Source organism: Limulus polyphemus, unplaced genomic scaffold, assembly GCF_000517525.1.
Source record: "Limulus polyphemus unplaced genomic scaffold, Limulus_polyphemus-2.1.2 Scaffold73, whole genome shotgun sequence".
Lineage (NCBI taxonomy): Eukaryota > Metazoa > Arthropoda > Merostomata > Xiphosura > Limulidae > Limulus > Limulus polyphemus.
This window is the reverse complement of record NW_013665683.1, coordinates 890,587-904,641: the sequence shown is the minus strand read 5'-3', so window position 1 is coordinate 904,641 and position 14,055 is coordinate 890,587. Positions and strand designations below refer to the sequence as shown.

At 30.3% G+C, this 14,055-nt stretch overlaps 1 protein-coding gene across 1 annotated transcript in view; it reads right to left on the bottom strand.

Annotated features, from left to right (window-relative positions):
- Positions 1-997: 997 nt before the first annotated feature.
- LOC106466370 (coatomer subunit beta-like) overlaps positions 998-14,055 on the bottom strand; it is a 48,710-nt gene continuing 35,652 nt past the window's right edge. The window contains exons 14-22 of the mRNA XM_013926653.2: positions 12,755-12,826; positions 11,692-11,847; positions 8,187-8,276; positions 7,055-7,286; positions 6,254-6,373; positions 5,579-5,724; positions 4,362-4,451; positions 2,903-3,055; positions 998-1,116 (exon numbers count right to left, since the gene is read on the bottom strand). Coding sequence (XP_013782107.1) covers positions 1,048-1,116; positions 2,903-3,055; positions 4,362-4,451; positions 5,579-5,724; positions 6,254-6,373; positions 7,055-7,286; positions 8,187-8,276; positions 11,692-11,847; positions 12,755-12,826 — 1,128 coding nt within the window. The 3' untranslated portion in view covers positions 998-1,047. The remainder of the gene's footprint in view (positions 1,117-2,902; positions 3,056-4,361; positions 4,452-5,578; positions 5,725-6,253; positions 6,374-7,054; positions 7,287-8,186; positions 8,277-11,691; positions 11,848-12,754; positions 12,827-14,055) is intronic.

The window sequence follows — 14,055 nt, the reverse complement described above, 5'->3', positions numbered from 1 at the left end:
CCAGTAAGCAGTAAATGACTTCAGTTGTCTCTTATTTACTTATCATATAACATGAAAAAAAGAAATTGTACTGACTATGTTATATCAAATGGAATAAAATTCATTTTCCCACCGTAAATATCTTTCTTATGGTTAATGTACATGTTGATTTAAATACATGGAAACGTGTTTACAACGAATGTACAATCAGGCAAAATAAACAGGAGAATCGGCATTATTTAATAATTGGCTGACATTTATTTTGCTACTGGAGTCTGGCTGTTAAACTGTGTTACTGTTGCTTATAGTTTACGAAAGACACCAGTGCTTTAAAAAGCTTACCTAAGAACACGTTGATAATGACAATGTTGCTTGCTTATAATTTAGTAAAGCCCCCAGTGATTCAAAAAGCTTATCAAACATGTTAATTATGACACAGTGGCTCATAGTTTTGGAAAGTCAACAGTGCTTTTAAAAAAGCTAGTTACTGAACCTGGTTTTCTTCTTTTCTTATGGTAAACTGAATGAAACTCCAAACATTTTTTCACCTTTCATAATATGTTTTGTAGTGATACAAAACTGGTTGATGTAATAAAAATATGGGAGTTGATTGAAATGTCTACTGGTGTTACTATCTGTATCTTTGAGACTAAATACAATTCACGTCATGAATAATAGTACCTAGAGTTTTTTACATGCACAGATGAAAGGCTGTAGAACTTTTCAACCAGAGGGTATAAATTATGTATATAAAGAATACCATTTTTTTAAATTAGTTATTAAATAAGTCATTGTAATGAACATGTTCTTCGGCCCATATATATATATATATATATATAGGGGAAAATGAGTGTTGAGTAGTATGTGCCACCCCCACACAAAATATGATTCCATGTAAGATCAATAGAATAAGTCTAACTGTGTTTTGTTAAGTGTTTATGCTTTAATTAAACAAGTTTATACAACAGCTGTCAAAAAAAAAGAACATAAAGTTTTATCGAGAAACAGAGTGCCGTGGAATAACGAAATACAATACGTAAACAAGAAAGATAAATTATATAAAAGGTTTTAGGCTCCAGTTTTCATGGAGGATTTTTGTGTTACATTAATCTTGTCTCCCAGACTCAAAGCCATACCCTAGAGAGAGAGAGAGAAAACAAATACAAGTTAGTTAGTTACCTTTAACACAGCAAAAATATACAAACAGATTACGTGCACATTGACAATTATCAAGTTCACACCATTTCACTGGGACAAAAGTTCAAACATAACCTTTAAAATGTATCTAAACTGAATACTGACTATCTAAAGTAGAAAATTACTTTAAATGGTCATTTACATGCCTCCGTTTTCCTAAACTGACTATTAGAAAAAACCTGTTTCTCACCAAATTCTAACTCTTACACCATAATTGAAACTAAATCAGTTTTTCAAATATAAAAGAAAATATTTTTTTCCCTAAATTATTCCTGGGTTATTTATGAAACCCTAAACTTCTGTGTGAGTGAAGCTAAGTTGGAATGAAAAAATTGTAGATGATTCACAAAAAGGAATAAAAGTAAGAAAATGTGAAAACCAATGTGTTCCATCACTGGACTATATCTGTGAACATCCACACAAAAACGGGAACAAAGAATAATAAGTACACATTATCAAACTGACCTTAAAACAGAGCCAGTCATTATCTTTTGAGTACACATTATCAAACTGATCTTAAAACAGAGCCAGTCTTTATCTTTTGAGTACACATTATCACACTGACCTTAAAACAGAGCCAGTCTTTATCTTTTGAGTACACATTATCAAACTGACCTTAAAACAGAGCCAGTCTTTATCTTTTGAGTACACATTATCAAACTGACCTTAAAATGGAGCCAGTCTTTATTATTTGAGTACACATTATCACACTGACCTTAAAACAGAGCCAGTCTTTAGCTTTTGAGTACACATTATCAAACTGATCTTAAAACAGAGCCAGTCTTTATCTTTTGAGTACACATTATCACACTGACCTTAAAACGGAGCCAGTCTTTATTATTTGAGTACACATTATCACACTGACCTTAAAACAGAGCCAGTCTTTATTTTTTGCTCTTATTGAAAGTGCACAAACGTTTTTGTGTACTAAATTAATGTTGTTTAATATATCTAAACAGAAAGTGTGTACAAACCTTTTGTGGTCCTTTAGTTACTTCAAATGATTCTTTGATCTATATTACTCTACATATAAAACGTTCCCACATGATAAAGTTTGAAATGTCAAAATGTAACCACTTTTACATTGCTACTACATGCACTTGATTTTTTTTTTCTATTCTCTTTTAACAGTTTTATAACAATATGTATAATCTTTGAATATACAGAAATTTGGAATTTAGAATGTTCTAATAGTTCATAAAATTAGGAAAAATCAGGAACAATGAAAAATGATGTAAAAAACAACAACAAACATTCATGTTAACTAGTACGACTGCCATTTGTGTAACCCATCATAATCATGGTGTTTTCCCAATTAAGTAGCATGTGCTTTTACAAATCTTTCCATGCCATATTTTGTTCCCTTCTTTAAAGCCATGTTCAGGTAAGCTTTCAGAGTAATTTCTCAATATATAGTTTTATTATCTAGATGGCATTCAAAACTAGTAATGAAATTTACATATTCATTATATTTTATGATTTATCCTTAAGCATTCACAGTATTATTTCATTTACCCTGATATTTTTTTTAACTAATAATAAAATACATTAATTCACTTCCTGTGAACAGAGGCTGGTTAGGTCCGAAAAAGGAAAAAAAAAAAACAACCTACACAGCTCTTATAGTTTACAGGGTAACAATCACTTTTGTCAGAACTTGAGAATTATTACGATCTTGTTCACTTTAATTAATATTTAGCCATTCCTATTCACAACAACCTCTTACCTGACTTTTAGCACGTATACGAACATGGCCACTAACAGGTCCATTGGGATTGCTTGGATTTTTCTCAATGCTTACATTAGCTAATGCATCTTCACCAAAGATTGATTTAGCATACAGATTAGCAGCCATAAATCCACAGTCACCAGAAAGAGCCTTCAAAAAGTTATAAAATAAGAAGATCAAATACAGGTATCAAATGTCTTAAAAAACTGAAGTATTATATACAACAGACACCCACAAGTAAAAGCATGAGAAAGTTTAACATAGGCTGAAACATGCCATTTCAGTTACATGGTCTCAGAACTATTAAACAACAGGCTATAAAATGCAGTGCTAATTCATTAAAGAGGCTTTGAGCTCTTATAATCTATAGTATTTTAACACACAACATTAATGAAATGAGACCAACTCATTTTTCTTTCAATAAAGATTTTTTTATTTCTGTTACTTTTATAATCATAACAAAGACATTTTTTTCTACTTCTAAACATCTATGTAACAAAATTCTAAAACTAATATCCTTCACCTAAATTAATAATTTTTTTTCCTCAAATTTATGGTATATAAAACGAAATTAAAGGATTCTCATCAAATTGTGTAAATTAACTTAAAGAAATAATTATAATTGTTAAAATATATCATTTTCATATAGTTAAACAAGTAATATCATTAGTGATATTTATTATAGACTTTAGGCAGTAGCACACCATCATTTAATGGTTTTTTGGGACAAATTAATAATCTGTGAGACTCAGTAAGATAAACATTTGTTCATTATTCTTTGTAATTGTGTTACATTTGCAGTTAACAATATTTTGTTCTTAGTGTTATGACGGCAACTGCTTAGACCAAAATTTTTCTTTAAAGTAAAAATAATAATAACAGAGAATGGTACAGAATTTTTAAAATGAAATAGTTCAAATATGTATAATAGGATGGTTAATTATTACTAATACTGCAGGAGTCTTCAGTGAATTGTAATGCAGTCTTTATGAATATGTAATCACTGACTATGTATTTAATCAACAGATAATACTTACACATAGTAAGTTAAGTAGTTTTAATACCATCTCAAGTCAAAAGTATACATCTACATAAACAAGTTAATAGTTCATAACACTAGGCATAGTTGTAATCATAACTAATTTAAAATAATTACCAGTTTTAATACTAATTGAGATGAAACGACAGAAAACTGTTTTATAAAACTCTGAAACTAGTACCATGCATGTTACTGGAAATTTCAATAATTACAATAAATCATCACTTCACATAACAGTATGATGACTATTGTTATAAGTAATATATTCTCCTAGTTTTTGACAATTTCATAAACATATACAAAATTTACACTACTGTGTCTAATAACAAACATTCCACACTGGTATATCTAATCAAATGCTGATGACAAGAATTAAGGTTTTGGTCTTTGTATTAGCTGTTAAAAGATCCAGCTTACCTTGTCTGGTGTCAAACACTTCATGTTGGTATATTTAATCAGATGCTGAAGATAGGAATTAAGGTCTGTGATATTGGTATTAACCGATACCTACAACAGTAGAAATTTCAATGTATAAAAGCAATAGGTATACCACACGTGGGATTATAAACAGCAGTTAAATGACTAGATTACATCTAAGCCTACCTTAATTAAGCCTAAATGTAGCCTTACAGTATTGTGAGACAATATTTTAAATATACATGTTATACAAAGTTCATCATATTTTACATAAGTGACTTACATATACTTATACAATGACACTGCAGATTTGCCTTGGTGCCATGGATAAGATATAGAATATCTATATATTTGGTTTACAGCAAATTCTTGACATTTAGCAGTGCAATGCTACTACACGTAGATATATCCTAAAGAAATATATAAAAACCTTTTTGAGGAACAATATTTGTATAAGATTATTAAAAACATTGCAGAACCAAAGGAAACAATATTCTGAAAAAACAGAGCCCTCATTTCTCTCCAAGGGAGTGAATGAACTCGAATAGAAAAGCATTTATTACATCAATGGGCTCCGAAACCACATGCTAGGCTAAAAAATGAGGGCTATAGATACAAGAGAACCTTCTGACCCAGAAAGCCCTTTCATTTCCTGTACTATTAACAAAACTAAAACATACGATTTGAAGCTTACAAGAGTTCAAGCTAAAATATTCACAAGCTTCTAGCAAAATCTTGAAACCAACAATAGATGTTAAGATAGATGGTTGAAAAACTGGAATCACAGTAATTTCTATTAACTACATACTGGCATCAATTCTGGTTAAATATGGCCTTGGAAGCCAACGTACAGTGGAGTCTGTGGAAAGTTTACAAACATGAAATGTCTAAAATTGACCTCCCTATCATTTGCATAAACTTGTTACAGAAGAAACTGTAGTGTCACACAATATTCCATGATCATGGTCATCAGAACATGCATGAGTGAAGATTAGTCCAGACTGAACTGTAAAGTTCACACTTAGCATTTCTCACAATAATACAATGGTTAATCATACTGACTTATACAGCTTGGAAAGTGTTACAAGAGTAAATAGACTTTACACACTAAATGGTAAGATCTTGTTCAGCAGGTCTCAGTACACAGGCAAAAGGTTAAAACAATATCCATTTTAGTCTTTCCTATACATTAACACATTAATAATACAAAACCTTACCTTGTTTTCCCATTCAAATTCTGCCCACATCTGTCTAAATTCAGTGTCTGTACATGAAGCAGGTACTATGTAGTCCATGATGTCAATATGAATGTCATTCAATACCACAACATTACGATCACTTGTCGATCCTTTCACATCATATACTAACAAAAAGACATTTGTACATTAATTAGGTATTAATCACCATAATCACTTGCTCTTTTTTCTGTGTAACAATATACATACATGCTAAACTAGGCTTAAAAACTTTCATTTGAAGACCGTAGCTTAGTTTGACAGCACTATTTATTCCTTCTACAACAATTAAGACAAAAGTAATGCAAGTCATGAAGTGTTTAAGAACTGTTTATTAGACAAAACTAGTATTTGTTTTTATTATCTTATAACAATATCCCTGTATCAGTATTCAACAGCAGACAAAAGTGAGATTGGGACAAGTTGTGTTTATGAAATACGTGTATGCCAACTTTGACCTGGACCTCCAAAAATTAATCAAGTATATAGTAACTGTTGTACAAGTTTGGTCAAAATCCATCCATTAACTATTTAAGTATTCTGTCCACCAGATCAGGAATGATGAACAAGGCTTTTCTTGGTACCTTTGAAAGAATCATTTCATGTAAATCATACATTTTTCTTTTACATGTTGAAAGTACAAATCCTTTTACATACCTATGTTCCCAAATATTATTCCATTTTCAGTAGAAGCAACTTTGACACTAGCCTTGATATTACTGAAGTCATGAGGTGCCAGAATGATGGGGGTTGGCTTTTCAACTAATTTTAAGTCCCCTAAAATAAATAGTGTTTAAAGAAAATACATAGCTAAATTATTCTAATAACTAAAACAAATATCTAAATAGTGTTCTACTTCATTTTAAGCTATGAAAAATCAGTTTTCAATCTAAAAAATTACCAGACAAGTGATTGATTATATCTATTCATTAAATGATCAGTAAGTAGTTGAAACAATAAATAATGTATAGAATAAAAAGTACAAAACCAATTAGTTTCTGATCTGATCTTTATATCTAATTTAAAGTCATAAAACAAAAGTGTCTTTGGTAAATATTGGAGTTGCCTGTTCAAAAAAAAAATTCTTCAAATACTTATCTTAGATATTGGAAAAGTATTAATGTTACAGAGGTTACATTTCTAAACTAATTAGGAATTACTAATTTAAAAGTAAAATGTTTCATATGACTTTGGCAACTTTACGAACATCCATTTCCCACCTTTCTATTGAATCTCTGGTCTACGTGATACATGGTTGAATCACGTTTAACTTTCCTGTGCTGTTGGAATCTCTTTTGTCTTTATGCTACAGGGCTAAATAATGTTCAACAGTGACGTTTTTACAAGCAGTCTCTTGAATAAAAATTTCTGTTGAATTGTATTTTGAACAGAAGTGCAAATTCAATAATATTGAAATTACACAGTTAAGTATGTATGTAAATACATAAGTTGACTTACCTAATGTAGCTAGTTCTAATGTACAATTCTGAAGCGTGTCTGCAGTCTGATTCACTATAAGCACATCAAGAACAATATCATACTGATTCACGTGAACATAAGCTTCTGAATACACAGGGTCCGAAAAGCCCGTCAGCTGAGTTACTTTGCTTAACTTAGAGGATGACAGATCAGCAGGACTTTCCTTCTTTACAAGACCCATGGCTTGGGAGAGACTCAGCTCAAAGATGTTCTGTATAAATCATTAAGTAATGGAATTAAGACTAGATTTACATGTTGTTTAAATATGAAATCAAAAAGCAAGTTTCTTGTTTTTATATGGTATACATATAGTTTAATGTGATTCCTTGTTACAAAGACATTAAAAATCACCAAACTACCAAAGATGAGGGTTAATCACACTTTACAAGAATGACATTTCAGGTCACATGCTACACTTAGAACTATTTCCTCTATTATCAATCATGTCCAATCTGATGGTCATTACAAAAATATTGCTTGACAGAGTAGTTTATATTGTAACAATTCTTTGAAAGACCACATATTTTGGCAAACCAGATGTCTGCTTCCAAAACAAAACTTAAGCAGACCAGAAAAAAAGATTATGGAAATTACGTTAAATATGATTTATATGGTGCCACTTTGTTTTACCATTTTTTTCATAAAAACAACCACCAATTTTGAAATATAGGTGTAAACTTGTAAACCTTTGGCATGTGACTGTCAGCATCAAATCTTTGTTCATGGTACAAAAACATACTTCAAGCTTCATCATAATGTTGTTCTTTTTTTTTTTTAATCAAAGGATCCTTTTTTGTAACCACAGCCTTCACTTTGCATATAGTGTTGGAGCCCACTGCTGTGAGAGTTATTCCACTTCCACAAATACCAATCACTCATGGCTTGTATCAGAGACAGCGTGAATATTAATATACGAAAATTGACATAATAAAGAGTGATTGATCCTCTGTGGTTTCATATATTGAAAAAAATAAAATAAAAATAGTATTTCTTTATTGTAAATCTACATCTAAAGGATAAACATAAAATATCTAGAACACTGCTATTTATCTTCACATAGTCTGTAAATTAGTGAAATAAAAATAAACCAAACTTTTGAGCCACAACAAACCTCTGTTCCCATAAGGTCTCCTCTAGATGCCAACTGGCTGAATGGTATAGGGTCATCAGCATGAACAATGATACTCTTCTTCTCTTTAGCCTAGGAATGCAAAATAAAAAAATATTTTTGACAAAAGTTTGAAGTGAGAAACACAACAGGGATCAGATAATAGTGGCAAGAAATAATATGAAGATGACAGTATCTTTCTAAAATAACCATGGAAAGATGTGGGTATAACAAAGATACCAGTGTCTTTTTCAGACCAGATGATAGAGAGAAAGTAACAACATTTATATAACACTAACTTTTATAGTGAAAACTGAATTATATATATTGATAATAGGAAGATTACCAGTAATTTTCTGAACAAATCTGTAAAAAGAAGAGTATAAAGTCTGAGTGAACATCAAAGGAAGAGTGATAAATATTTTATCTTTGCTTTTTTGCGAGTATATAAGGAGAAGGTTAACAGATAAAATTCTATTACATTTTGAGAAGAAAAACTAAAATTCCAGTGATTTTCTATAAAAACAATATTGAGGATTAAAATGTAAAATTACATATGCATTTATTTTTTTTAATTCAAAAAAAGGCTAAAACTTGTATAAAAGTCCTAGTAACTTATTATGAGGGAACAGGAATTTGACAAACATAAAATGAAATTATCAGTATTTGTTTTTTCATAGATTGAAAAAAAAAAGAAGAGTGTCTAGTCAAATCCATGTATAAAGCATTTGAGGATTTCTGTATGGCTAATGCACTTTCTGGTACAATATTACAAAAAATTACGTTTATTATTTTCATGCATTCTAATATGCAGTACGAGATATGTAAACTCAAGAGGCATCATTAGGCACTAAAACTGGAGGCCTGTGCTTCAATCCTACTTGACAGTGCCTCAAATCCCCAGTTGGTGTCTTGAAAAATCAGAATAGAAAACAACGAATGATATCATAACGAAAAGCTGAAAATTCCTGCATCTATGGGCATGAGCCTTGAATCTTAAGCACCTAAAAACACCTCTGTGTAAACTGCTTAAAAATATGTTTTGTGCAAGTTATCTTAAACACAAGTATTACTTTCAATTAAATGCAGTCTTTATCTCTACTTTCACATGTAATACCCCAAATCAGAAGCATATCAATAATCAATACTGAGTGTGTGTTATAAAACTAACAAATTCATTACTGTATTGAATATTGAGTGAACATAAAAATCCTATAATTACTGAAGGCAGTGCTCTCATTAGAAAGCAACAGGTGGTGAAAACTGCCATACATTTGAAAATTTGGCCAACTACATAATTTTAGCAAAAAAATCTAGCCACCATTTTTTGTACAACAATATATTTAGCATAAGAACTACTGACCCAAAGTAAGTTTACAGATGTTCATGGAGTTAACCAGGAAGTAAGATGTTATTACAATACTTAAAATTAAAATATGGAAATCATACCTTTACTGAACACAAATATGAATATTTTGATTGTTTTATGGATTCTGATTCAGTGGGTCTCTTAAACAACTGATGTGACATAGAGACAATAAATAACACAGAATCTAACAAAACAAATGTAACATGTGAGCAAGTTGTTTTATCGGTTTTTCAAAGTTTGACGTAAAAGTCCATCGACATTTTAACTTGACAAACTCTCTAATCATACAATTAGATCTATCAAGCTTTCTCTGTGTTGTTAGCCTACATATTATATTATATATATTAGATGAAAATACAAAAAACGAATGAGAAAAATCCTTATTTTATTCTCATCTTCTGCTCTCAAGTTTTATTTAGGCTTTAAGGAGATTAGGTTAGATGTGGTGAGTTTCTCTTATCTGTCATTAGCCTAATTTTCTTATTACATATTGAATAAAAACATAAACTGGGAACACAAGTCACCATTTAGCCTATATTGCCTGTTATCAGAAGTTTCATTTCAGGTTTCAATTAACTACTTTTTTCTACATGTATCTTAATACAATTTCCATTACTGTAAAATTTTGAAATATTATAACATCAGACTCATAATGAAGTGGTAAGTGGTCTAATAGTGTTAATGTTTCCCTTATGGATAGTTAAGATCAGCTAGAACCAAATGTGTAATTGGACTTCAATAAATATAACTGACCACACAAAGCACAAGACATCTCACTACAGTTGGTCTTGGAACTTTGAGGAGAAATGTAAAAATCACTGAACTTGCAATGTGAAAGTAAGTGAATTAATTGTCAAACAGAAAGAAATATATAGTATCTTATTTGTGATTATTTGTCTTAAAATTGTTAGTAAAAAGTATATGACATTTTGTAGTATGGTATTTATTTATGTATATGTATATAATTGTAAATGCAGACAAATTCAATTTTGATCATCCAAAACAGCTAAGAAATGCATTTTTATCTAGAAGCTTTGCATCCTAAGATTCTTCTACAAGGGCTTTGTCCCTGTACCCAACTAGGGAATATCTATGAATTTGACACCTATATGGAAAGCTGTTGGGAAAAGTGGAATGTATACTTAACATCAATGAAACTATAAAATATGACATTATCAATAAAATATCTCATTGGTATATACTATTTATCATTAAAAAAATTATTGCATTGAGTTACTCTAGTCTTTACTATATAACTTATAACATAGGCCTGCAAATTTAAACTTCGTAAAAGTTGTTTTGATTTTAAGAACTGATTTTCCATAATTCAGCTACACAGATTTCAAAAATAATATTATTATTTTTTTCTATCACTTACGGATTTTTTACAAATTGGGAAGAAAAAAAAAATTCTTACTTAGATCAAATTTACCACAAATATAACAGAATATGTTTAGGTCATTTACACAACCTCTTGTTCCATAAATGATGAATAAATAATATTGAAAAGAAAAAAAATAATGTCAAAGTGCACACACAAATACTATTCAGAAATGACACATCATGCAGCCTGTTAACTGTTTATATACTAGTGGTGTGTTTCTTGTGGGTTCTAGAACTATGGACTCTCACGTCGCGATTGCCAGTGGTTGTCAAAAATTTAAGCATAATAAAATGTGACCCGATTTCAATGCAAATAATTCACTTATGTAAAAGTGAAAAATCTACACATGATGGAGAAAAATGGATATCATTTTCAGATTCAGCATACAGGAATTACTGTAGAACATGTAAAAATTTCAAGACAATAAAACCAATGCAGGCCTGTGTAATTAGGGCAAGAAAATATGATGCTACTGACCTTTAACTATCAGTACACAACTACAATTAAGCAAGATCTGTATCATTTAACCTATACTTTGTGCAGAAGCACTATTTGCTTTGCTTAATTTTTATTATATTCCCCAATAAAGAAAGAGGATGATATATTTTTTAATGTTTACAACAACATCTACAATAAGGATGAGAGCATGATCTTCCTTGAAATTTACTTTCTTGAATCTTTCCTAAATAATTTACCATTGGGATATAAAAACATGTTTATTCTTTATATTTTAACAGAAAGAAGTGCTTACTGACCTTCTCAGTTTCTTTTTCCTCTTCAATCTTAGTGGTTAACATGGTTGACAGAGATTCTCTGCAGTCCAAGTTAAATATTTTGATCATCAGAGGAGAACGTTCAGCCAGAACTTTGAGACACAAGGATATCCTCTCTAAATCATCATCATTTATGCTCTATAATAAAATAAAAAGGAAAAAACAACATAGCATTATCTTTATTTTGTCTGAACAAACAAACAAAAAACCTGCACCATCAAATCTCAAGAGAGGTTTAGGAACCATGCTAATTTTGTTTTATTAAATAAAATCATTAGTAAACAATACAGAACTACACATATATTATGTGAAACATTTAAAAGATATTAAGTCATTTATTTAGCTGAAAGCTTTTATAACTTCCAGCAGATACTCGCCACAACTAATATTGGTATTTAAAATCACAATATTTTCAAACTGATATAAAAGAAACTGTACATAGTAAAATGTTCTATTAAAATTTTTGTCATGGTAACCTGACATGATTGGTTTGTTTTAAATTTTGCACAAAGATACACAAGGGCTATCTGCACTAGCCATCCCTAATTTAGCAGTGTAAGACTAGGGGGAAGACAGCTAGTCATCACTACCCACCGCCAACCCTTGGGCTACTCTTTTACCAATGAATAGTGGGATTGACCGTCACAGTATAACACCCCCATGGCTGAAAGGGCAAGTATGTTTGGTGGGACTGGGAATCGAACCAGTGACCCTCAGATTGCAAGGTCCCCAAGTTACTAATCTGAAATAAGTTTCCAATAAGCAATTTTAAAATGGAAAACTCACTAGATTTTCAAAAAACATGTTAAACAAGGGATATTTCAACAACTAGATTATCCATGCATTTACTGATTAAAAATAATTTTAGAGGAAATGTTTTTTTTATAATGATATGAAACTTGTACAATATAGGAAAATGAAAGATATTAAAAAGTTAAAAACTTTTAAAATATATTTTTGAAGGTGTGCACAGGAATTTACGATTCATTACAAAGTTAAACATGGCAATTTGAGTTTCTTTGTGAAAAGAAAGAATGACATTTACCTTTGTTGTCAATCCAGATTTTCCAAGATGAATTATTGAAGTCATTATCAACATACATTCTGCAACAAAACACTACAAAACAAAAATAAACAAATATTCATTTTTATAAAGCTAACTAAGCTGAAGTTTTAAAAAATCTCAAACTGACTTATCAATGGTAATAAGAAAAAACGGATTGGTGACTACTTTTATCAACAAAGCATATAGAAAATGTGCTAGTTTATTGAAAAGTGATTTTGCAAACATTATACGAGACAATTAAAAACAAATGTTGACAGTGAAACTGGTCTACATAAACTTTCTGTAACAACAGTTTTAGATAAAATGTGCTTCTCTTTCAAAAGAAAATGAAGACAAACTTCCAATGAAAGTTTCAACTTTTCTAATGTTGTAAAACAATCATTTAGAATTTTTACGTATTTATATTTGAGCTCTGTTGTTATATTCATTCAAAATACTACATAAATATGCCACAGAAGTTGTCACTTCCAAACTTGTTTCAAAAAATTACATTGCTAATACTTGTGGAAATGAATTGACCATGAACTAAATAGATGAAAAAAAGGACTAAGCGAGTCTGTGCTTATTTGATAAGTTGAAAAAAAAATCTAGAAATAAGCATGAAACTTTTACTATATCCTAGTGTTAGATTACTTAATTTATCTATAGTATAAAACTGAAATACAGGCACACACAGTGAATATAAAATGCAACAAATGAAACAAAATGACAAATATTTTTTAATTAACAAAATTGGCATATTTAATGATAATGTATCACAGAGTAAACTACTACACTTCAGATAAGAAACTTAATGTACTTTTCTCAAAAGTACAAGAGAATACATATTCTGTAATAGATGTGTTCTTTAACATATTTGCAATTCAGTACATCATAACTGCAACTGTGTTTTGTTTGTGTCCATTTAAAATGTTACATATTTTAATTGGGAAAATTAAAATGTAAGGACGATAAACCTACAAAACCTATTTAACTGTATTTGTTACTTCTCATATCACACCGGCACAAATTACTGATGGAAAAAAAAATATTTCCATTTATAGATAACATCTAATAGTTAAAAACAATAAATCACAAACATATAATATTTGCCACTTGGAAATACTACTCAAGGATAAATATTCTTTCCCCAAACATTAAATTTGTTTGTTTGTTTTTGAATTTCGCGCAAAGCTACACGAGGGCTATCTGCGCTAGCCGTTCCTAATTTAGCAGTGTAAGACTAGAGGGAAGGCAGCTAGTCATCATCACCCACCGCCAACTCTTGGGCTACTCTTTTA